Source organism: Heteronotia binoei, chromosome 9 (assembly GCF_032191835.1).
Source record: "Heteronotia binoei isolate CCM8104 ecotype False Entrance Well chromosome 9, APGP_CSIRO_Hbin_v1, whole genome shotgun sequence".
Taxonomy (NCBI): domain Eukaryota; kingdom Metazoa; phylum Chordata; class Lepidosauria; order Squamata; family Gekkonidae; genus Heteronotia; species Heteronotia binoei.
Genome location: NC_083231.1, coordinates 106,185,440 through 106,209,136, shown reverse-complemented (window position 1 = coordinate 106,209,136; position 23,697 = coordinate 106,185,440). Strand labels below are relative to the sequence as shown.

Here is a 23,697-nt window from a genome sequence, read left to right as displayed (position 1 = left end):
CCTCCACTCCGAAGAGTCTCAGAGTGGCTCACAATCTCCTTTACCTTCCTCCCCCACAACAGACACCCTGTGAGGTAGATGAAGATATTGGATTTATATCCCGCCCTCCACTCCGAAGAGTCTCAGAGCGGCTCACAATCTCCTTTACCTTCCTCCCCCACAACAGTCACCCTGTGAGGTGGGTGGGGCTGGAGAGGGCTCTCACAGCAGCTGCCCTTTCAAGGACAACCTCTGCCAGAGCTATGGCTGACCCAAGGCCATGCTAGCAGGTGCAAGTGGAGGAGTGGGGAATCAAACCCGGTTCTCCCAGATAAGAGTCCGCACACTTAACCACTACACCAAACCGGCTCTCAGGGCTATTCCGACTGCAACCTCTTCTTCTAATCTGGCTAATTCAGTTCCAGCGCTGTACCTCCTTCTGACTTATACAGCCGAGATGCTAAAATTAGTGGAGCGTTTAGACACCCATTCCCCACTCCAGTTCCCAAAGCACAACCTGTCTCTGGCACAGGAAACAGCAGAAAGAAGAATGATCAATAGAATATCTAGAGAAAATGTGCCAGATAATAAATCAAGCACCTAAGAAAGAAAAAGACTGTATCTTTCCTATAGGCCAGGGGTGGCCAATGGTAGCTCTACAGAAATTTTTTGCCTACAACTCCCATCAGCCCCAGCCAGCATGGTCAATGGCTGGGGCTGATGGGAGTTGTAGGCAGAAAAACATCTGGAGAGCTACCGTTGGCCACCCCTGCTATAGGCTCATTTTCATCTTAAAAAGAGTTCTGAACTATTGCCTGGAAACCTTTCAGACCACAAACCACATTACAAAAAATAAAAAAAGTTTTCATGTGAATGGCTGAACGGCTCTATCAAACTGACCTTCAAAGCTTCTGAAAAATCTGTCCTCTCTAGACAATTTCTCACGCAACAGACCAATCTAATATGACACGGGACTTAAGAGCTGTGTCTTTGGTTTAAAAGACCCCTTTAGTCATTGGAGTCTTCATACAGAAAACGCCAGAGGCTGAATGGGAGAGGGTGTGATGTTACCTGTCCCGCAGGATACTCCAGAGTTCGCCTCCCAGACAGGCTTCCAGGAGCATGTAAACGTATTTGTTGTCTTTGAAAGTGCGGTACAACCTGCAGCAAAAGGGGAACGAGCAGAACACAAAATCTCAGTCATTCTACTTCAACTTTTTCAATTACCCCCTTCTCGGATGTGTCTCCGACATTTTTTTTTTTTGGCCACGTAAGCGTTTTATCTGCATTCACATTTGACCACAATCAGTTAACCAACTAACAATATCAAACAGCTTTGTTCATTTCCAGAACAAAGTTTGAGTCTAGTGGCACTTTTAAGACCAAACAAACTTTTGTTCACGGTATAAGCTTTTGTGTGTCTGTATCTGAAGAAGTGTGCATACACATGGAAGTTTATACCGTGAATAAAACTTTGTTGGTCTTAAAGGTGTCGCTGGACTCAAACTTTATTCCGTTGCTTCGGATCAACATGGCTACCCCCTAGAATCTAGCTTTATTTCCAGTTTATCTCCCTGCAGGGAGTTAAACTGGAAATAAAGCTGTTTGATACATAACTGACCACTAGAGGGGGCAAAACATATGTGGAACGGGGCGAGGGGGAGACCTGATGAGACAGGAACTTAACAGCAAGTAAAGTAAAAATGTGGAAAAGCCTTAAGACTTTGTTTGAACATGAGGCAGCATCTTCCTGTAGGTCTCTTCGCTTGCATGGCAGGCAGCTCATCCAAACTGGACTACAGACCATAGTACCTACATACAGGGGTTGTTTTGTAGAAAAATAGGTGGCGGAGCTCATTAGCATATGCTGCCCCCCCCACCAGCCAAAAGCAACCCGATGCAAGAAAGGAGAGCCCTGGGCAAGCGAGGCCTGCTTGGGCTGGCTAGAGATCCAGTCAGCCCAAGCAGGCCTCACTCACCTGGGGCTCTCCAGGGCTGCCCCCCCCCCAGTCAAATGGCCAGCAAGCCACCTGCCACTCAAAATCACATAAGAAGTAGAGAAAGTGTGGCATATGGCTTAATGAGGGCTGCTGCAGGCATGGCAAAGCCCCTGGTGGCTGGCTGGCTGCCCACTCTCCTATTCCAGGAATTGTTATGCAGCTGCACCTACTATTCAGTGGACAAGGTAAAAGGACAGGTCCTCTTGTGGATCAAAAACTGGCTGAGTAATAGGAAGCAGAGAGTGAGTATAAATGGGCAGTCTTCGCAGTGGAGGACGGTAAGCAGTGGGGTGCCGCAGGGCTCGGTACTGGGTCCCATGCTCTTTAACTTGTTCATAAATGATTTAGAGTTGGGAGTGAGCAGTGAAGTGGCCAAATTTGCGGATGACACTAAATTGTTCAGGGTGGTGAGAACCAGAGAGGATTGTGAGGAACTCCAAAGGGATCTGTTGAGGCTGGGTGAGTGGGCGTCAATGTGGCAGATGCGGTTCAATGTGGCCAAGTGCAAAGTAATGCACATTGGGGCCAAGAATCCCAGCTACAAATACAAGTTGATGGGGTGTGAACTGGCAGAGACTGACCAAGAGAGAGATCTTGGGGTCGTGGTAGATAATTCACTGAAAATGTCAAGGCAGTGTGCGTTTGCAATAAAAAAGGCCAACGCCATGCTGGGAATTATTAGGAAGGGAATTGAAAACAAATCAGCCAGTATCATAATGCCCCTGTATAAATCGATGGTGCGGTCTCATTTGGAGTACTGTGTGCAGTTCTGGTCGCCGCACCTCAAAAAGGATATTATAGCATTGGAGAAAGTTCAGAAAAGGGCAACTAGAATGATTAAAGGGCTGGAACACCTTCCCTATGAAGAAAGGTTGAAACGCTTAGGGCTCTTTAGCTTGGAGAAACGTCGACTGAGGGGTGACATGATAGAGGTTTACAAGATAATGCATGGGATGGAGAAAGTAGAGAAAGAAGTACTTTTCTCCCTTTCTCACAATACGAGAACTCGTGGGCATTCGATGAAATTGCTGAGGAGACAGGTTAAAACGGATAAAAGGAAGTACTTCTTCACCCAAAGGGTGATTAACATGTGGAATTCACTGCCACAGGAGGTGGTGGCGGCCACAAGCATGGCCACCTTCAAGAGGGGGTTAGATAAAAATATGGAGCAGAGGTCCATCAGTGGCTATTAGCCACAGTGTGTATGTGTGTGTGTGTGTGTATATATATATATATATATATTTGGCCGCTGTGTGACACAGAATGTTGGACTGGATGGGCCATTGGCCTGATCTAACATGGCTTCTCTTATGTTCTTAAGGTAGGTAGGTGGGGAGGAAGAGGTGGAACCCTCAGAAAGGTTCAGGAGCTGTGCTCCTGTGAGCTCCTGCTGAATCTGAGGCCTGCCTATATATGCCATAAAGCCGCTTGGCAGGGGGAGGGCCTGGTTCAAAGGAGATGCTATGCGAGAGTTCTGTGGGTCAGTGGAAGAGGCTTGGCTTTGCATGCAGAAAGTTATGAGTTCAATCCTCAGCATATTCAGTTAAAAAGGAGCAAGCAGTGGATGATGTGAAAGTCCTCAGCCTGAGACCCTGGAGAGCTGCTGCCAGTCTGAGAAGACAGTATTGAGCTTGAAGGGCCAAGGGTCTGATTCAGTATAAGGCAGTTTCATGTGCGACCAAGCCTAAAGCCCCATGGGTGAGGTCTTTTGCCGTACCAGCATCACCTTTAAATCAGGCCTTAAACTTAATTTGCACTTGAATTGGATCCAGCATACTCTGCATATAGACTGTTTCATAAGTTACAAAATCCCCATTTCTGCTAGGGTCACCTCCTCCACGTGGAGACTTGAGCCTTAAGCCTAATCTGCGTGTGTGCCAATTTTGAGACAGCATTTTGGAGGCTTCATGTTCCATATAAATGTTTCTGAAGGACTGATTGTTGTTTGGAAATATTTGAGGGGATGGAATATCCGTTCTTGATGAAAGCCTTGGAACAGGTGGATCAAAGTCAACGGCCTTTCCTTGGGATTCCATAAATTGTGAACACATCTGGGAGACGAGGACACTGCTTCCCTTCAGGAGGAAGTGCTGTTTCCCATTAAGGGAATGGATCGTTATGAACAAGGACTTTGAATACAAGGGACCATATTGGCATGGCAATGTTTCAAATGTTGTATGGAATAATGCTGCAGCATATGGTTTATTCCACTATTAGTTGAGTGGTTAATGAATTCAAATATTGCATTTATTAACGGTTGTTAGTCATTTTGGTCACTATAACCTTGTAGTTGTGGGTTTTTTTTACTAACCTCCAGGTGAAGCCTGGAAATCTCCCAGTATTACAAATGACAGAGATTGGTTCCCTGGAGAAAATGGCTGCTTTGGAAGGTGGACTTCATGGCACTGCTTAGGCCCCTCCCCTTCACAAACCCCACCCTCAAAATCTCCAGGTATTTCCTAACCCTGAGCTGGCAACCCCACATGTCCCAGCCTCCCACTGACAGACATGCCCTGGGAGTTCCATGCATGGAACTTTACTCCCAACTGAATTGCAAAGAATGGAAAGTTGTTGAGGGGGAAGAGGAGGAGGAGGAGGAGGATTTATACCCTGCCCTTCAGTACCTAAAGGAGTCTCAAAGCAGCTTATAATCACCTTCCCTTCCTCTCCTCGCAACAAGCACCATGTAAGGTAGGCGGGGCTGAGAAAGCTCTGAGAGAATGTGACTGACCCAAGGTCACCCAGTTGGCTTCATGTGAAGGAAGAGTGGGAACTCAAACCCAGTTCTCCAGATTAGAGGCCACTGCTCTTAACCATTACACCAAACAGGTTCTCAAGGAGAGGGAAATCGGAGTTATGGGAGAGCCAGTGTGATGTGTGTGTGTTGGGAGTAGGACAAAATGAGGCTTCAGTGCTTTTACATGAGGGGAAAGAGCTGGAGCAAATCGCCATGCAGGAGAATCACTGCAGCCACCAATATATTTGCATCTGCAGTGGCAATCAGAGCAGAATGGGGAATCATCCCTGTGTGGAAGAAACCCTAGGTACAGACAGCCAGGGGCTGTCTTGGTCTCATTCACCACCACGCAGGGCTGTTGTAAGGACTATACATATTTTCCCGAGTTCTGTGAAGGAATGGGGTGGGATAAAAATACGATAAATGGACAACTAGTGATGGGACAAAAAGAAATATTGTTCAGCTATCTCAGTAGGAGCTAGAACAATAAAATATAAAGGCTTTTTTAAAAAAAACAGAAGAAAAAACTTACTTCACAATGAATGGTGAACAGACTTCTTCTAGAATCTTCTTTTCTGAGTGAATGTGCTCTTGCTGCTTGGTATCCACCACGTGCTTCTTCTTGATACATTTCATGGCAAAAGCTACGTTCTCATTCTTGACTTTAACCTGAGCACACGCAGATGGAGACAAGAATGACCAGAAAGGATACACAGACATAAGTTCCCCCTTCCACCCCCACCCATCTGCCAGTCTTAGCTCTGATTTAGGCAGGGCTTTTGGGGGGTAGAAAAAGCCCAGCAGGAACTCATTTGCATATTAGGCCACACCTGGGCTGTTTTTGTAACAGGAACTCCTTTGCATAATAGGCTACACCCCACCCCCCTGGATGTAGTCAATCCTCCAAGAGCATACAGGGCTCTTTTTACAGTGCCTACTCTAAGCTTTTGGAGGATTGGCTGCATCAGGGGGGTGTAGCCTAATATGCAAAGGAGTTCCTGCTACAAAAAAAGACCTGGGCCACGCCCCCTGACATCACCATTGTTTTACACAAGGCCTTTTTTGTAGAAAAAGCCCAGAAGGAACTCATTTGCATATTAAGCCACACCCCCTGATGCCGAGCCAGCTGGAACTGCGATCCTGTGCATTCCTGCTCAAAAAGAAAAATCCCTGGATTTAAGATTCTGCAAGCCCAGAGTAATCACAGACTTGAACAAATAGGCTGTTTAAAAACAAACAAACAAAACCCACTAGTCTTGGGGAGGGGGAAGTTTGATTTTCAGAGCAACCAAAAATTTGATTTGATTTATTCAAATTTTAGCCCACCCTTCCCGTAAACAGTAGCCAACACTGCAACAGTGGCAGTAATGAGAGGTATTGTAGCCAGTGGCTGTGCGTAGGGAGTAGGCAGGGCCAGCACCTCCACGAGCTTACAGAGCTCTTAGTACAGGGCCTACTGTAAGCTCCAGGAGGACTGGCTACATCAGGGGTGTGTGGCCTAATATGCAAAGGAGTCCCTGCTACAAAAAAAGGCCCTGCTTTAGGGATAACTTTTAATTCTGGCAGTGGTTCTCTGTACCACATAGACTGCTACCATTTCAGACATCCCATTTTAAAAAGGAAGCCCTAGAAGGGGGGAGGGAAGAAAACAGTTGGCACTGGCTATTCCCCCAGGGGTGCCCAAAGCAGCAGAGGGCCCATGTGGTAGCCAAGCACTGAGCTAGCGGGAGACACTGAGGCAAGGCTCTGAGCTGGAAAGGGAAGCTGAGGGCCTTGTAGGTCAAAGCAGGCCTCAAAGGGTATAGCTTGTTTTAGGATTACACCCTGCATACACTTCTATGCACACAGAATTTGGACCTTACCTGCCTTGGCATCGAACCTGGTGCAAACCCAGATCTTGCACTGGTAGCTCGAAAATGATACAAATATAGTGGAAGGCAGAAGCGTTTATTGTATGGATGGGAGCATTTATTATATAAGCCGTAACAGGGCTTGAGTATTCAAAACAGGCCTACAGCCCGGCAACAAAGCTAAAGCTGCCTAATACTGAATCAGTCTATCAAGGTCAGTATTGTCTGCTTTGACCAGCAGCCGCTCTCCAGGGTGTCAGGTAGAGGTCTTTCACGTCACCTATTGCCTGGCTCTATTTTTGATGGGAGATGCTGAGGTTTAACCCGGGACCTTCGGCACGGCGAGCAGATGCCATTGCCCTCCCAAAAGAAGAAACAGAGGCCGTTTTCCCACTGAGCTTACCTCGGAGCGTCGTCCCTCTTCACCGCGCAGCATCTGCACGGATTTCCCACCAACTGCTCCGAGTAACCGAGTCGCGGCTTTTGCGTCGCTAATGTAAACTGGTTTTTAGCGGTTTCCATTTGCGACGCAAAAGGTCAGGAACTTCCTGGTTCCTCGGAACAGCCTCGGAGCAGTTGGTGGGAAATCCGCGCAGATGCTGCGCGGTGAAGAGGGACGTCGCTCCGAGGTAAGCTCAGTGGGAAAATGGCCAGAAAAAAAATGCTCTCATTGACACTGACTCTCTTAGTACAGGGTCTACTGTAAGCTCCAGGAGGATTGGCTACATCAGGGAGGTGTGGCCTAATATGCAAAGGAGTTCCTGATACAAAAAAAGCCCTGGGTGGTACCATTACAAGGTGATGTTATTTTGTCTTGGTAACTGGTTGTTTGAGTGCTCTGAACTGTCCTGAACACATAAGCAAGGCTGGAAACTCCAGTTAAAGAATTTAGAATAAAATAAGGTCCACCAGTCCTGATCACGACGACTCTGCCTACCCTGATCTCATCAGATCTCAGGAGCTAATCAAGGTTGGCTCTAGTTTTTAAGTTGCTATGTCAGCCACAGTGCCCTGACCTGGACAGTCCAGACTAGCCTGATCTCATCAGATCTCAGAAGCTAATAAAGGTTGGCCCTGAATATATCAAAACGTTCTGATCAAAAGCCACACAAAGGTCTGAAAGGGGAAAGCTTACAAGCTCAACTCTTCCGAATCCACCGACGCCCAGGGTGGCGACAATTTCCAGGTTTTGAAACGGATAGGAAGAAGGAAACTGTGTTACTTTTTCTTTGAGCTGTATCATCTCTAGCGAGACATCACTGGGCAGCCGTTCAGAGGAAGAAACTCTGCATGAGAAAAAAAAAGCACAAGACATCTTCTTCAGCGTGGTTGTCTCTGAAAATGCAACAGAGAATTGCTGCAGCGATCTGATGGCTTTCCAAAAAGCATTTCTGATGTCCTCATACATTATGCTTACCATACCCTTGGTATTTATCCTCATTGTGCCTGGAGGTGATGTGATGTGAGACTGATGTAAATGGATGGTGAGGATCAATGAATTAAACAAGCAAGCCCAAGTACTGAAACATTTAAGTTTAACACTTCTTGACTTCCTTAATGGAGGTTTAAGAATCGCCCACCCCCAAGAATCTCTATGCAGCCTGAAAATCCACATAAGCACTTTCAGTGGTGAGCGCTTGTCCGGGAACACACTTCACTTCACTTCAACACAATGCAATGATTTATTATGGGCATGGACCAGCAGAATAAAACATGCACTAGAATATGTATAATATCCGTTATGAGTTTAATGCAAGGTACTTTTCATGACATGATAGAGGTTTACAAGATTATGCATGGGATAGAGAAGGCAGAGAAAGAAGGACTTTTCTCCCTTTCTTACACTACGAGAACTTGTGGACACTCAATGAAATTGCTGAGAGGTCAGAACAGATAAAAAGGAAATACTTCTTCACTCAATGGGTGATTAACACATGGAATTCACTGCCACAGGAGGTGGTGGTGGCTACAAGCATAGCCAGCTTCAAGAGGGGATTGGATAAATATATGGAGCAGAGGTTCATTAGTGGCTATTAGCCACAGGGTACTGTTGTCAGATGCTGAAGCTCAAATACTTTGGCCACCAAATGAGAAGGGAGCATTCACTGGAGAAGATCCTGTTGCTGGGAAAGACAGAAGGCAAAGGAAGAAGGGGACAGCAAAAGATGAGATGGCTGCACAGCATTACTGATGTAACTAACATAAATTTGAGCAGACTTTGGAGGGTGGTGGAAGACAGGAGGGCCTGGCATGACTTGGTCCATGGGGTCGCAGAGTCAGACTTGACTGTGCGACTGAACAACAACAAAAACTGTTGGAACTCTCTGTCTGGGACAGTGATGTTTTATATTCTGGGTGCTTGGGGGGCACTGGGAGGGCTTCTAGTGTCCTGGCAACACTGATGGACCTCCTGATGGCACCTGTTCTTTTGGTCACTGTGTGACACAGAGTGTTGGACTGGATAGACCATTGGCCTGATCCAACATGGCTTCTCTTATGTTCTTATGTTGACCCTGGACTTCATCTCTCATGTGTACAGGCAGCTGATGATCTTTCTCAAGGTCATGAACAACTTTGCATGTGATGGCCAGCACCTTGAGATGAACACATAACTGATGGGCAACCAATGGAGTGATTGCAGAATGGGTATAATATTCATGTGACACATTGTTCCTGATTATAAACGAGCTGCAGCATTCTTCACCAAGCTGACTTTCCGAGTTGATTTTCAGGAGAGACCTATATAGAGTGCATCACAGCAGTCTTGCCTCAATGTTACTGGAACCCCTGGAACTCCATGTTACCTGGGAACCCCGGGATCCAGGTGCTCGTATCAGCTGATTCAAGGTAGGGGGTTATCTTCCAGCCTAAACTAAGTTGGAAGAAAGTTTCTGCAGCTACACTACTCTGCTTCCCCAGCAGTAATGCTGGGTTGTGACCTCAAGACCAGGGGTGTCAAATGTCTGGCCCGTGGGCCAAAACTGGCCCACCCAGAACTTTTATCAGGCCCACTGGGCTCTTTTCTTTCCCCCATTCCTGTCCTCACCTTTTGAAGCTCTGAGGCTGACAAAGTTCCCTACTCTTCCTACCTTGTCTTTGCCAGCTGCAGCAGGAAGCAAAGTTGCAAGGAAAATGTGGGCCCAGAGATCTTAATTTGACCCAGAGAGAACTCCAGTTTTCTCGGTTACACCACTGAGGATGCCAGCTGGCGAAATGTCAGGTCTCACAATGCCAAAATCAGGGCTACACAGCCTGGAAAATCTACAACAGCCAATGCTTAAAACTCTTGTGATGTTTTGTTTAAAGTGGAAAGGTGGGGAACAGTCGGATTTGGCAATGCAATTTTAAAAAAATAAAACATCAAGAAAAAACACAAGGATCACAGCAGAAACTAAAAATAAAACTAAAAATATAAAATGCTTTGGGCTTAGGAAAACATGAAATGGCTGGGCATTGCAAGCTTCTCCCCCTGCCCCCAGGTCTGCTCTGAATGGCAATGGCTCTTCAGTGTAATATCCCCCTTTGGTTGTGAGTTCCCAGGTTAGAATACTTCACTAGGCAGCAGTTCCAAGGTCAGCAGAGACATGCTGGCTCAAAGCATCAACCCTTTAATTTGCAAGGTCACCCAACTCCAGCAAGGAACAGCTTCTAACTGGCCACTGAAATGCTGAAAAGTGAAACTGAGCTCCACTCCATTAAAATATATTGCAACACAAAGCTGCTAGGAAAACACAAAATGGATTTTCCATTAAGGTCTCTGTGCCCAGACAGACTTCTCTGAGAAAGTCCATTCCACATTTTCTTTGCAGCTTTGCAAAGCCCAGAATGGCTTCCTGCTTCAGACTGCAAAGATAAGGAAGAAGGAGCTGGGAACTTTGGCAGCCTCAGACAGGAGGGGGAAGAAAAGAGCCCCATGGACCTGATTAAAGACCTGGATGGGCCAGTTCTGTCCCTAGGGCTAGACATTTGACACCCCTGCCATAAAGTCTACCCTCCAAAGCAGCCATTTTCTCCAGGCAAACTGAACTCCAGCCATCACCTGGATGTTGGCAACCCTAAAGGCAAGAGACGTTCGGAGATGGTTTGCCATTGCCTGACTCTGTGTCGCTATCCTGACCTTCCTTGGTGGTCTCTCATCCAAATACTAACCAGGCTGAACCCTGTTTGGCTTCTGAAATCTGACGTTATTGGGCAGCCTGGGCATCCAAGTCAAGTCCTCTTTTCTATAGGAATGCTTTAAAAGAACAGATGACTACTCCTTTGAGAGGCTATGGGAAAGTGCCCTTGGTCAGTTATTAAAGTTCCCTAATGAGGAGGCAGATGTTCCACTCCTTTGTCAGGGGAAAAGACATTCCTGTAACTTTGGCAGCGTGCTCCATCTGTCTCAGAGGGGACAGGAAGCCTAGATAAGCTGCAGCATTTCAAACGTCCTTGTAGATGAAGCAGCAGAAAAGAGCAAATGTCCAATAGCACTTTAAAGACTAACAAAGAAGTGAGCGGCGACTCACAAAAGCTCCTCCCCCTGCCACAAATTGTGTTAGTCTTTAAGGTGTGACTGGACGAGGGCTGGCCAAACTTGCTTAACGTAAGAGCCACATAGAATAAACATCAGATGTCTGACAGCCACAAGACAGGAAAGAAGAAAGGAGAAATGGAAAGAAAGGTGCAAGGAAAGCAACTTTAAGTGCATTCTCCAAGCTGCCAGCTGATGGGGCTGGGGGGGGGGCTTTGAGAACCACATGATATGTGTGAAAAGAGCCACATGTGGCTCCTGAGCCACAATTTGGCCACCTCTGGATTGCAGTCTTGCTCTTTTCTACTTCTACAGGCAGACTAACACAGCTACCCGTCTTGATCTATCTTGAAGCTTCTTCATATGTCTGAGGGGGAGGGCTCTGTCTTTCTAATCAGGAAAAGCAATTTATAAACCTCCACAACATTAACAGGAAAGAGTGGGGTTAAAAAGCTTAAACTGAAGGATGATCCTGCTGGAACAGAACGTGAATTTTTCAAATTACGGTCCCTCCGCCCCCAATGTCAAAACTGGATGCAGATGAGCTGCGGATGTCGCCTATGGTTCTATTTAAAGCCTCTTTTTAATGGCAACATTTCATGAGACATTAGATATTGATTGCATCCTCTCTGTTTGGATACCTCGGGCCTGAAATGGTAATTTGTTTGATGAACAGTCAGCTGGCTTTATTGCATCTCTTTGTGGCCTTCTGCGACTTTATCATAATGAACCAAAGCAGGGCGGGGGGAGGTCAAAGGAATTTTTGTTTTTGGTCCAAAAGCCAGCGCTTACTTGACTGCCAGTTCCGGTCCTACAATAATACTCATTTGTATACTCCATTAAAACAGAGTGGATTTTTTTTTTTAAAAGCAAAAAACAAAAGACCGATGCTGCATTGTGTCGCTCGCTATTGTACTTAGAGATGCCTGCATTTCTGTAGATCTAATTGGTTTAAAAAGCAGAGTGCCTGTACAAGAAAGCAGGGCTAAATGGTTTTTGAACATATGAAGCTGCCTTATACTGAATCAGACCTTTGGTCCATCAAAGTCAGTACTGTCTTCTCAGACTGGCAGCGGCTCTCCAGGGTCTCAAGCTGAGGATTTTCACGCCTACTTGGCTGGGCCCTTTTTGGAGATGCCAGGAACTGAACATGGGACCTTCTGCTTACCAAGTAGATGCTCTACCACTGAGCCACCGTCCCTCCTTTGTCTGTGGCCGGACAATGAATTGAGCTGAGCCGTTATGGAAGACAGCATTGTGACTGCATTTAAACCCAGTGCAACATGATGGATCTCAGGGTACAGGTTCTTGGGTACAGGTTCTTGTTGTACAGGGTACAGGTTCTTGTTGGAGAATCATGGAATCACAGAGTCAGAAGGGACCTCCAGGATCATCTACTCGACCCTACACAACTGCCTCCCCCACACAACCCCAGTGACCCCACAGAAGACCGGGGCGGGGGGAGGGGGAACCATCTCCATGATTCCTGGCAAAACGGGCCTGGAGAAAAATTGGTGAGAGAGAGAGAGTGGTCCATGTTATGTATGCATGCTTGTATACATGCAGCCTCTTTGAAGAACGGACACAGCAGTTGTCCTCCTGCCCTCCAGTCTATGCGCACAGGCTTGTGATACAGAAGCAGAAACATCAGTGGACTTAAAACATGGTTCTGCCCGTGCAAGATCTTGTGCAGATACTGTAAGTCACCTTGAGCCATGAGCAAAGGCGTAGTCTAAATGCTTAAATAAATAAAACCTAGCGCTTTCCCCAGAAGCTAAGCAAGCTTGGTGTCATGGTTAAAAGCAGCAGACTCTAACATGGAGAATTTGGTTTGATCCCAACTTCTCCACATGAAGCCCGCCGGGGGACCTTGGACCAGTCCCAGTTCTCTCGGACTCTGCCAGCCCCACCTGCCTCACAAGGGGCCTGTTGTGGGGTGAGGAAGGGAAGGCGATTGTAAAAAAGCTTGTAAAAAAGCGATTGTAAAAAAGAGTAAAAAAACTACTCTTCTTAAACGACTACATTGAGGCTATTGTACTTTGATCTCTCTATAAAAGGAGTTGTTGGAAAAGACAATTGAGCTAGGAAATGCTGAAAGCAGTAGGAAAAGAGGAAGACCCAACCTGAGATGGATTGACTTAATCAAGGAAGCCATGGCCTTTGGTTTGCAAGACCTGAGCAAGGCTGTTAAGGTTAGGACGTTTCGGAGGTCATTACTTCACAGAGTTGCCGTATGTCGGAAGTGACTTGATGACGCTTAACACAAGATACGACTGCACACAGTGCCCTCCTACCCATATATTATAATGCCAGGGGCTTTTTTTTGTAGCAGGAACTCCTTTGCATATTAGGCCCCGCCCCATGGTGCAGCCAATCCTCCTGGATTGTACTAAGAACCCTGTAAGCTCTTGGAGGGTTGACTGCATCAGGGGCGTGTGGCCCAATATGCAAAGGACTTCCTGCTCCAAAAAAAGCCCTGCATACTGCCCAGGAATTGGTTGCAAAAGTTCTTGTGCAAGTGGAAATGTCAGTGGGGTTATAATAAGTCTCACTTAGCCCAAGTGTTTCTGCGTGGGCAAGAGCTCCACTGCAAGCAGAAATTAGGCACAGGATCCAACCAATCATGGACACACAGATAACTCATGTGTCTAGGCTATCTTATTCCCAGAGGGAAGCAAGGTAAACTAGCTTGGCCCACGGTGAGGTCCCCTTTAATTGTGGAAAGCCAGAATCAAGATGGCTGCTAGGCACCACCGGTAAATGCTTCTGACAGCTGAATGCAAGAGTTTTCTCTTCTCTTATATGGGTATGTCAAAGGAGAAAACACTTTCTAAGCAAGAAGCTCTGAAACATTAGGCAGGTGGGAGGATTTGGGATTGCAGCCAACACATCTGGGGGCCTGAAAAAGCTGCCTAGCGATTCTGACAACGGTGCCACGTGTTATGGCAACACAGCTGAAATACTGAAACAAACATAGATGGATTAGAACATGTTCTCTCCTGAGCAGCACGGCTGGAATACGACTGGAAGGAAAAGAAGACAGAATATGCCAAATAAATTATCTTTCAATACTGCAAATGTCAATGCTCTGAGATGTGCTGAATCTGAAGGCTGGAAATGTTTCAAAGAGTTGAGTTGGCATGTGCATTTGCGGGATCTTGAAGTGGTTGAAAACTGACCAATACGTTAAGACTTCTTAACAAATTCATAAGACCAAATCAGTATTGGGTCCCTCCTGGCCACTGGCACAGGATGGGGTAGGGTTGCCAGCAGTGTTCCCCTCTAAAGTGAGTTAATGTGAGCTAGCTCAGCTTTTTAGCCTCCAGCTCACATATTTTTGTCTTAGCGCAGGAAAAATGGCCCCAGAGCACAATAATTCATGCAGTAGCTCACAACTTTAATGCCAGTAGCTCATGAAGTAGAATTTTTGCTCACAAGACTCTGCAGCTTAGAGAGAATACTGGTTGCCAGATCTAGATTGGGAAACTTCTGGAGATTTGGGAATGAAGTATGGGGAGGAGCAGGGCCTCGGCCAGAGAGTCCACCCTCCAAAGCACCCATTTTCTCCAGAGGAACTGATTTTCATAGTCTAGAGATGACCTGTAATTCCAGGGGATTCCCGGTCCTACCTGGAGGCTGGCATTCCAACAGAATCAGAGGTGTATTGATGAATTTGTAATAGATTTCATGACTCTCTGTCCTAAACAGTACGAATGGCACTACTTCCCACACAATTTATTGCAGGATCAACTATAAGACTTACTGAGCTTGCCGTTTTTCATCGTCACGAGCCAGATTTGCCACATAACCCACAAGGTACGCCTGGAGCTCTTCGAATGTGCCGACTGTCTGATTGAAGGTTCTATGAGGGGAAACGAATGAACCGTCTCAGTAAATTGCTAGACACAAAATGCATATGATTGTCCTAAACAGTTTGGGTTCAAAATATATTCAAAAAGTATGAACGTGGAGTTAAACCCATGAAGCTGCCTTATGCTGAGTCAGAGCCTTGGTCATTGCTGTCTACTCCTACTAGCAGTGGCTGACCAGGGTTTCAGGTTGAGATCTTCCACATCACCTACGACCTGATCCTTTTTTGGAGAGCCAGAATGGTGCAGTGCAGAGGTCACCAGCCTTCTGAAGCCTGGGGACACCTTTGGAATTCTGACACAGCGTGGTGGGTCCAGCCACAAAATGGCTGCCGCAGCTTCCCTTCAGTCACACAGCAAAGATTCCTGCGCTATGGTGCCAGCTGCTGTCGAAGTGATGATTTTAAAAATCTGCACAGCCAATCAAATCTCCAATGGCCCCACCCACTTTCTAAAAATCGTTGAGATGCCAGGAAAGGTGTTCTATGGCACCCCAAAGGCACTACACTGGAGCACAGAGGTTAAGAGCGTCAGACTATGATCTGGGAAACTCCAGTTCAAATCCTGCTTTGTCATGGAAATTCACTGGGTGACCTTGGGCCAATCATTCTCTCTCAGTTGAACATACTTAATAGTGTTGTTGTAACAACAACAACAAAGAAAGGATAAATGGAGGAGAGGAGAATGGTATAAGCTCCTTCTCCTCCTTATTCACTGTATCTAGAAATAACCCACTGTAGTTAGAAATAATTAATCCAGTGGGCCTCCTTTGAAAGTCATTACTTCCCCCAGCATTTCACCATTATGGTGTTATGTTGTGCTGTTAGCCATAGGCCGCATGCTGTTTACCACCTATGTCTGTAAGATTGTCTACTGTGCTGCTTCTGTTTCGTAACATCTGCTTTTATGATATTATTTTAACTCTGTTGATTTATTGTAGTAAGCCGCCCTAAGCCCTCTTGCGAGATAGGGCGGGATATAAATCTAAAAATTAAATTAAATTAAATTAAACCCAATCCCTGCTACAGATGACTTTTTTCGTAGCAGGAACTCCTTTGCATATCAGGCCACACCCCCTGATGTAGTCAATCCTACTGGAGCTTACAGTAGGCCCTATACTAAGAGCCCTGTAGGCTCTTAGAGGATTGGCTCCATTAGGGGTGAGTGGCCTAACTTGCAAAAAATAAAAATAATTTTTAAAAAGACCTGCTGCTTTGGAAGGGCTCTGGGTGATGTACAATATCCGTAAAAACAGCTTAAGGTCCTCACCGGGGGAAGGTGGGATTTTAAAATAATAAACAAAACAAATAGATAACTTAGGGCTGCCAACCCTCCGATCCGTGTGGGGAATGTCCCGCCCGTGAAGTTCTCAGCCTGCACTGGGCTGGGGGGGGAGGGAACCTCCCTCTGAGTTGCTGGCGTGATGACGTCACCCAGAAGTGACGTCATCAAAATGGTGGCGTCCCATGCAGGGCTGCTCTACGCGTTTCCAGGAAAACTCTATGGTTTTCCCTGGATGCTCTAGCCATTTGGGAGGTAAAACTCTATGGTGTAATAGAGTTTTAACCTCCCAAATGGCTAGAGCGTCTGAAAACCATAGAGTTTTCCCGGAAACGCCTATAGCAGCCCCGCATGGGTGCCACTATTTTGATGACGTCACTTCTGGGCGATGTCATTTTGTTGAGTGGCACGCAGTACGCGCATGACTGTCCCCTGCTGGGGGATGAAGAGGACTTGGCAACCCTAAGATGACTGGAGATCCTGAGGACTGAACCTAGAACCTTCTGCATGCAAAACAGAAACCACTGACTTATGGCTCTACCTCCTAAACTTTAAAATTAAGTCAGCAGAGTTATTTTTAAGAAGGGTTAGCACAAAACCCATTATGATGCAGCAAAATAATTATCCCTTAATGTCCTTGCTGTATTGAAGTTTCAAAAAAACAACCCCATAATAAGCCACCACCAAGCTGTTTCAGAAGCTTTTTCTTTCATGTTCCTCCCCTTAATTGAGCAATTTCAGCAAGTTTTGCCATTCTGGTGTTTTTTCAACATTTTCCCATAACTGTTGTAAGCATAGAGGCCCCCGAAATGTGCCATATGGAGACAATGGGTTGGATCCAAAAAAGTAAACTGCATTTGGAGCAGAGCTCACAAAAGTACATTGCCTTCCCCCCACCCCTTTCCATTGCCCTGTTCTCACTTGCCCCAAGAGACTTGTGGGAGCATAAGAACCCTTAGGAATAACTGGCGATGTAGCTGTGGGGTACAAGTTGCCACAAGAAAAGGCAGAAATTGCTCCCTTGTGCAAGTGGCAGTGTCCTCTGCTCACGGAAGGGAGAATTTCGAGTTAACGCAATTGTAATTGTTGGCATTGTTAACATGCATTCTTCCCATAGAATCATCTGGGTATCTCCAAAGTATGTTTATATGGCTAAAAGGGATATCACAGTCAGTCACCAGGGTAACCATATACACTGTTTATCCTTCCCAATATGCTCTTCCGAAACAGATTCTTTTCGGCAGCCTCGCTCTGAACCATCTGTTTTTTTTTTTCTGTGGCTGCAGGCTACGGGGAATGTTCTTCCAAAACATAAAAAGTTATGTCCTCACTCATTTCAAAAGAGGACCTCGGTTTGCTCAACACCATTTCTCTCGCTTTCACACAGAAAACAGCTTTGGGCTATCCAAAAATAGAGTCACCTGGTGTTAACAAAGTCTATTTTCTTTAACCTCACAGGAAGAAAAGAGTGAAAGTCCAGTAGCACCTTAAAGACTAACAAAATTTGTGGCAGGGGATGAAGTTTTTGGAAGTTTACTGAGCAGTGTCTCATGGAGGCTCCTCCCCTGCCACAAATTGTGGTAGTCTTTTTGGTAGAGTAGAGAAAGAAGTACTTTTCTCCCTTTCTCACAATACAAGAACTTGTGGGCATTCAATGAAATTGCTGAGCAGACAGGTTAAAACGGATAAAAGGAAGTACTTCTTCACCCAAAGGGTGATTAATATGTGGAATTCACTGCCACAGGAGGTGGTGGCGGCCACAAGCATAGCCACCTTCAAGAAGGGTTTAGATAAAAATATGGAGCACAGGTCCATCAGTGGCTATTAGCCACAGTATATGTGTGTATATAGAATTTTTTGCCACTGTGTGACACAGAGTGTTGGACTGGATGGGCCGTTGGCCTGATCCAACATGGCTTCTCTTATGTTCTTATGTGACACAGAGTGTTGGACTGGGTGGGCCATTGGCCTGATCCAACATGGCTTCTCTTATGTTCTTCTGTGACACAGAGTGTTGGACTGGATGGGCCATTGGCCTGATCCAACATGGCTTCTCTTATGTTCTTATGTGACACAGAATGTTGGACTGGGTGGGCCATTGGCCTGATCCAACATGGCTTCTCTTATGTTCTTCTGTGACACAGAGTGTTGGACTTGATGGGCCGTTGGCCTGATCCAACATGGCTTCTCTTATGTTCTTATGTGACACAGAGTGTTGGACTGGGTGGGCCATTGGCCTGATCCAACATGGCTTCTCTTATGTTCTTATGTGACACAGAGTGTTGGACTTGATGGGCTGTTGGCCTGATCCAACATGGCTTCTCTTATGTTCTTATGTGACACAGAGTGTTGGACTGGGTGGGCCGTTGGCCTGATCCAACATGGCTTCTCTTATGTTCTTATGGTTTTCAAATTTTTATTAAGTTTCAGTATAAAGGGGAGAAAATAATGCAGGGATGCAGAAGCAAAAAAAACCCAAAAGGGTAATTGGAGAAAGGATAAAACAGAGAAACATTAACCAAAAGAGAAAAAGAGAAGCAGTAAATATAACTATTAAATTTCTACCTTTCAAGCCTAATATATAATTCTTTCTTCCTGTAAGTCTTAAATTTTAACTCAATACAGCCATTACATTCTACAGTCTTATTATTTTATTGTATATTTTAACTGTTTATTGTATAAATCTAAACTATCCATTTTAATACCAACAAATGAGAAAAGCAAAGAAGTCAGCCACTAAATAAAATCTGCTGTGTAGTTTTAACCTCATTAGCAATAAGTACTAATTTTATCGCCAACAACAGGAATCATAAGCAGAGAAGATGAACATAATCTTTTTGTCCTTGTGTTAGTCTTTAAAGGGGCACTGGACTCTTGCTCTTTTCTGCTGCAACAGACCGACTAAGACAGCTACCCGTCTTGACCTGTCTCTCAGAAATAGGTTAAGATTCATTTTTTTCTGCCACAAAAATCAAAGCCAAGTTTCACTGGCCAGCCGCCTAGGTATTATCCCCTCTCCGGGTAAGGATGGCATGCACATGCCAGTCTGTGGTCGTGCCCCAGGGAAATCTCTATCACATAAAAACTACTGGCAATAAGTGCTTCCTTCAGTTATTTAGAATAAAATTTCTCAAAGCTCCAAACTGAAGCTCTTCACAGCAATGGAGCTCTGCCACTGTACCAGTCTAGGCACAGAATTTTTCTGGCTTAAAAAGTATGGGGTGGGTGGGTGGAGGAAAGCAATGTGGACTGCGGCTGCAGCATTGGAATAGAAGGGCAAATTAACCCCCCCTCTCGTTTTAGGGCTCTTTAGCTTGGAGAAACGTTGACTGAGGGGTAACATGATAGAGGTTTACAAGAAATACTCATGGGATAGAGAAGGTAGAGAAAGAAGTACTTTTCTCCCATTCTCACAATATGAGAGTTTGCGGGCACTCAATGAAATTGCTGAGCAGTCGGGTTAGAACAGAAAAAAGGAAGTACTTCTTCACCCAAAGGGTGATTAACATGTGGAATTCACTGCCACAGGAGGTGGTGGCGGCTATAAGCATAGCCAGCTTCAAGAGGGGATTGGATAAACATATGGAGCAGAGGTCCATCAGTGGCTATTAGCCACAGCATATTGATGGAACTCTCTGTCTGGGGCAGTGATGCTCTGTATTCTTGGTGCTTGGGAGGGGCAACAATGTGAGGACTTCTAGTGTCCTGGCTCCACTGATGGAGCTCCTGATGGCACCTGGTTTTTTTGCCACTCTGTGACACAGAGCGTTGGACTGGATGGGCTATTGGCCTGATCCAACATGGCTTCTCTTATATTCTAATGTTCCCTCTCTCTCTCTCTCTCTTACACACACACGCACAATTTTTTGCCACCTGGCAAACTACCTCTGCATGTCTTTTGCCCTGAAAACCCCAAGGGGTTGGCATAAGTCAGCTGTGACTTGATGGCACTTTCTGCTACCATCATTTTCAACTGGGAAAATGGCTGGGGGAGAGAATCAACCCTCCCTCCCTCCTCAGCATCACTTTTCAAACTTTACTAATCCAAGATGGAGGTCAATGTAATCCCCGCCCCCCAAAGTCACAGGTTGTGTTATTTTAAACAAAAAAAAAAAAAACTGAACTGAGCAATGGTACCAGATTCCAAAGTGGAAGGGGGGTGGGAATCAATTAATTAAGTATTTCTCTTTAGCAGGAAAGGAACTGAATAGCCTCAGAGAAAAATTATAAGAAACCGCTTGTCAGTTTCATTGGGTTTGTCGATTTCAGATTCCCCTTCAATAGGGTTGCAGGTAAAAATGACCCCAATGCTATCAGAATGTACAACTGGTGAAATAAGTAGGGGAGGTGAAAGAAAGCTCTAGTGTGCGATTCACGATAAATCTGCAGTTATTTATAAAGGAGATCTGTGAGACTGAAGGACGATGGGTGCTTTCCACGATGACTGTTTGCAAGTGGACTTTGCTATTCCTACTAAGTAAAAATCCAGTTGCAAAGTGCATTATTTAGTGTGTGAAGGCACCCCGTGGTTCCATACTAGGTGAATGCTGGTGTACATTCATTCTGCAAAAGTCCCATTTTATGCATGGGCAGAGGGTGAAAAGAGATATATATACGTACACACATTTTAAATATACTTGACTAATTCAATACTACTTTTGTTCAATTATGATTGAAAGACTAGATTGCCGAAGTTGTCACGTAGTAGTAAATGAGAGTACAATTTAAACCTGAGGACAGTGGGAGACTCATGATTTACACAAAGAAAATAAGGGTTAGAATAACACAGAAGGACAAATGTATCTGAAGCATCGGGAGGAAAGGCACCCCAAACACAGCTGTGTTACTCACTCTCTGTCTATAACAAGGCACTCCACGTCATTTTCATCTGCAATTATGTTCGCAGACCTGACATCATCGCTGAAAACAGAAACAGATTAGGAGCGTCTTAAAAGATATCAAGCTGTCTTTCAAAGTGTTGCACCAGCAAAACGACTCAGGCAGAGATATGAATATTAAACAGCAATATATCAGATGTCTACTTGCATGCAACTGATTTCCTGTCTGTAAAAAGCTACAGAATTAATCGCGAGGGATGCAACCCAGAAAAATATTGAGATGCTTAAAAAAAAAAAACACTGTGAAACCAAGAGGAGTTAGAGAACTAGTTAGCATCAGTCTCAGAAGGACTTAGACATACTCCGAAAAGGACCCAAAGGAGTCAAGACGTGGCTGGAAGAAACTGCTTGAGTTTAAATGCTGATATGGAAGAGAGTAATGGGCAACTGTTTTTCTTCGGGCTACTGTGGTGTAGCACTTAAAGAGTGTCAGACTGGGATCTTGGAAATCCAGGTTCAAATCCCCACTCTAACACAGAACCTTGTTCGGTGATTTTGGGCCCATCACAACATATGCAGCCTGACCAATCACAAGGTTGATGTGAAGATGGAGGAGAAGAGAACAACGTAAGCCACTTTCGTTCCCCACCAGGGAGGAAGGCAGGGTACCAGTGAAGTAAATTAATATTGTCGTCTCCATGCTTGTTCGCTGGCTTCCCTCCTTTTGTGCTGATTTCTCTGTCCAAGGAGCAGTCTGATAACATTTGGAAGAACTAAAGATGGATTCAGATCTAAAAAACCAGCAGAAACCACACAGAAGTGCTTCTCCTGGACCGCACCATTCAGGGGGTAGCCAGGGAGAGAGGGGGAGCTGCATGTTTGACTGTCGGCATGTAGAAAATCAGTATACCAGGGAGAAAAACAGGCCAAACACTGATGCCCTCATTCCCCTCCCCCCCCTCGCAGTTTCCCCCCCCCCACACACACACAAGGGTTTTTTAAGCGGAGGAGTTTTTGAATATGCCCTCTCCTCACTCCTCAAGTGGTACTGCCCCATGGCGCAGAGTAGTAAAGCAGCAGTACTGCAGTACTGTGGCCTGAACTCTCTGCTCACGACCTGAGTTCGATTCCCACGGAAGCTGGATTCAGGTACCCGGCTCAAAGTTGACTCAGCCATCCATTCTTCTGAGGTCGGTAAAATGAGTCCCCAGCTTGCTGGCAGTAAAGTGTAGATGACTGGGGAAGGCAATGGCAAACCACCCCGTAAAAAGTCTGCCGTGAAAACGTTGTGAAAGCAACGTCATCCCAGAATCAGAAACGACTGGTGCTTGCACAGGGGACCTTCCCTTTTCCTTGTTTCTGCAGAACATAAACCGTCCCTCAGAAAATAGTCTGGTGTGGTGGTACCAGGGCTTTTTTTGTAGCAGGAACTCCTTTGCATATTAGGCCACACACCCCTGATGTAGCCAATCCTCCAAGAGCTTACAGGGCTCTTCTTACAGGGCCTACTGTAAGCTCTTGGACTACTGGATACATCAGGGGTGTGTGGCCAGGGCCAGCCCTAGGGTGTGCGGTGCCCCAGGAAGACTTGCGCCGCCCCCTCCATGGTGTTTACCCCCAGGCCACCCCTCCCCTCATCTGTGATGCCACAATGTGGCACCAAGCTCCAACCCCCGCCCCCACTGCCCCCGCCTGTAGCACTCATACAGAGCTCTGATACAGAGACTGCACACTGGCCAGGCACCCTACCGCCCGCTCTCTGATGATTAGAATCATCAGAGAGTGAGTGGGGAGGGCTCCTGGCCGGTGCGCAGTCTCTGTAGCGCTCTCTGAGCATCCACCAGAGGATGCTCAGAGAGCAATACGAAAACTGTGTGCTGGCCAGAAGCCCTTGCAGGCGGCAAAATTTGGGCATTTGCCTATGGCGTTGGGCTGGGAGGACCCAATTTGGTGCCTTCCCCAGCCTGGTGCCCTAGGCAAGTGCCTAATTTGCCTTGTGGGAGGCCAGCCCTGTGTGTGGCCCAACATGCAAAGGATTTCCTGCTATAGAAAAAGCCCTGAAAAGAGTAATCTATGCACCAAAGAGTAATGCACTGAAATCTGTGAGCCAGTCCAAAAGGCCTATTGACTACTCTACTACTTGTCCAAACAAGGGCTCAAGCAAATAGTCTCCTCATGTGAGCAATGTACGGTCAGAGATGCAGAAGCGCCAGCAGTAACTTCCACAATTTCTACATCCCTGCTATGAAAGCTGCCACTTGGACTCCCAGAATGATGCTCGTTTGGCAATACACCGCTGACAGCATCTGTGCAAATGGGCTGAATTGGCCCTCGGCTTCACCAAAGTGTGAGGAACAACACACACCCTTCCTCTTATCCAGCCCAGTAGCTTCTCTCCACTCTAAAAATAATTGTTGTCATATCTCTTTAATGGATCTGCTCCAGACGATGCGACTGTCTGTCATTAGCTGAGCATCTACTGAGCACATCAATCAATCAATCAATGCAGCTGCAAGAGAAATGTGCCTCCTTGTGAGCTAATAAGAGGTGGCAGCTGTGACCAAGCATACATGCATATGTAAAAAAAAAAAAATTGATGCGATAAAGCTGAATTTTATACCGTGACTTTA

The 23,697-nt window shown here is 45.9% G+C and overlaps 1 protein-coding gene across 1 annotated transcript in view; it reads right to left on the bottom strand.

Annotated features, from left to right (window-relative positions):
• PRKG2 (protein kinase cGMP-dependent 2) overlaps positions 1–23,697 on the bottom strand; it is a 110,658-nt gene that overhangs the window by 16,320 nt on the left and 70,641 nt on the right. The window contains exons 9-13 of the mRNA XM_060247139.1: positions 21,081–21,149; positions 14,843–14,941; positions 7,702–7,852; positions 5,249–5,385; positions 1,051–1,140 (exon numbers count right to left, since the gene is read on the bottom strand). Of these exons, the coding sequence (XP_060103122.1) occupies positions 1,051–1,140; positions 5,249–5,385; positions 7,702–7,852; positions 14,843–14,941; positions 21,081–21,149 (546 nt within the window). The remainder of the gene's footprint in view (positions 1–1,050; positions 1,141–5,248; positions 5,386–7,701; positions 7,853–14,842; positions 14,942–21,080; positions 21,150–23,697) is intronic.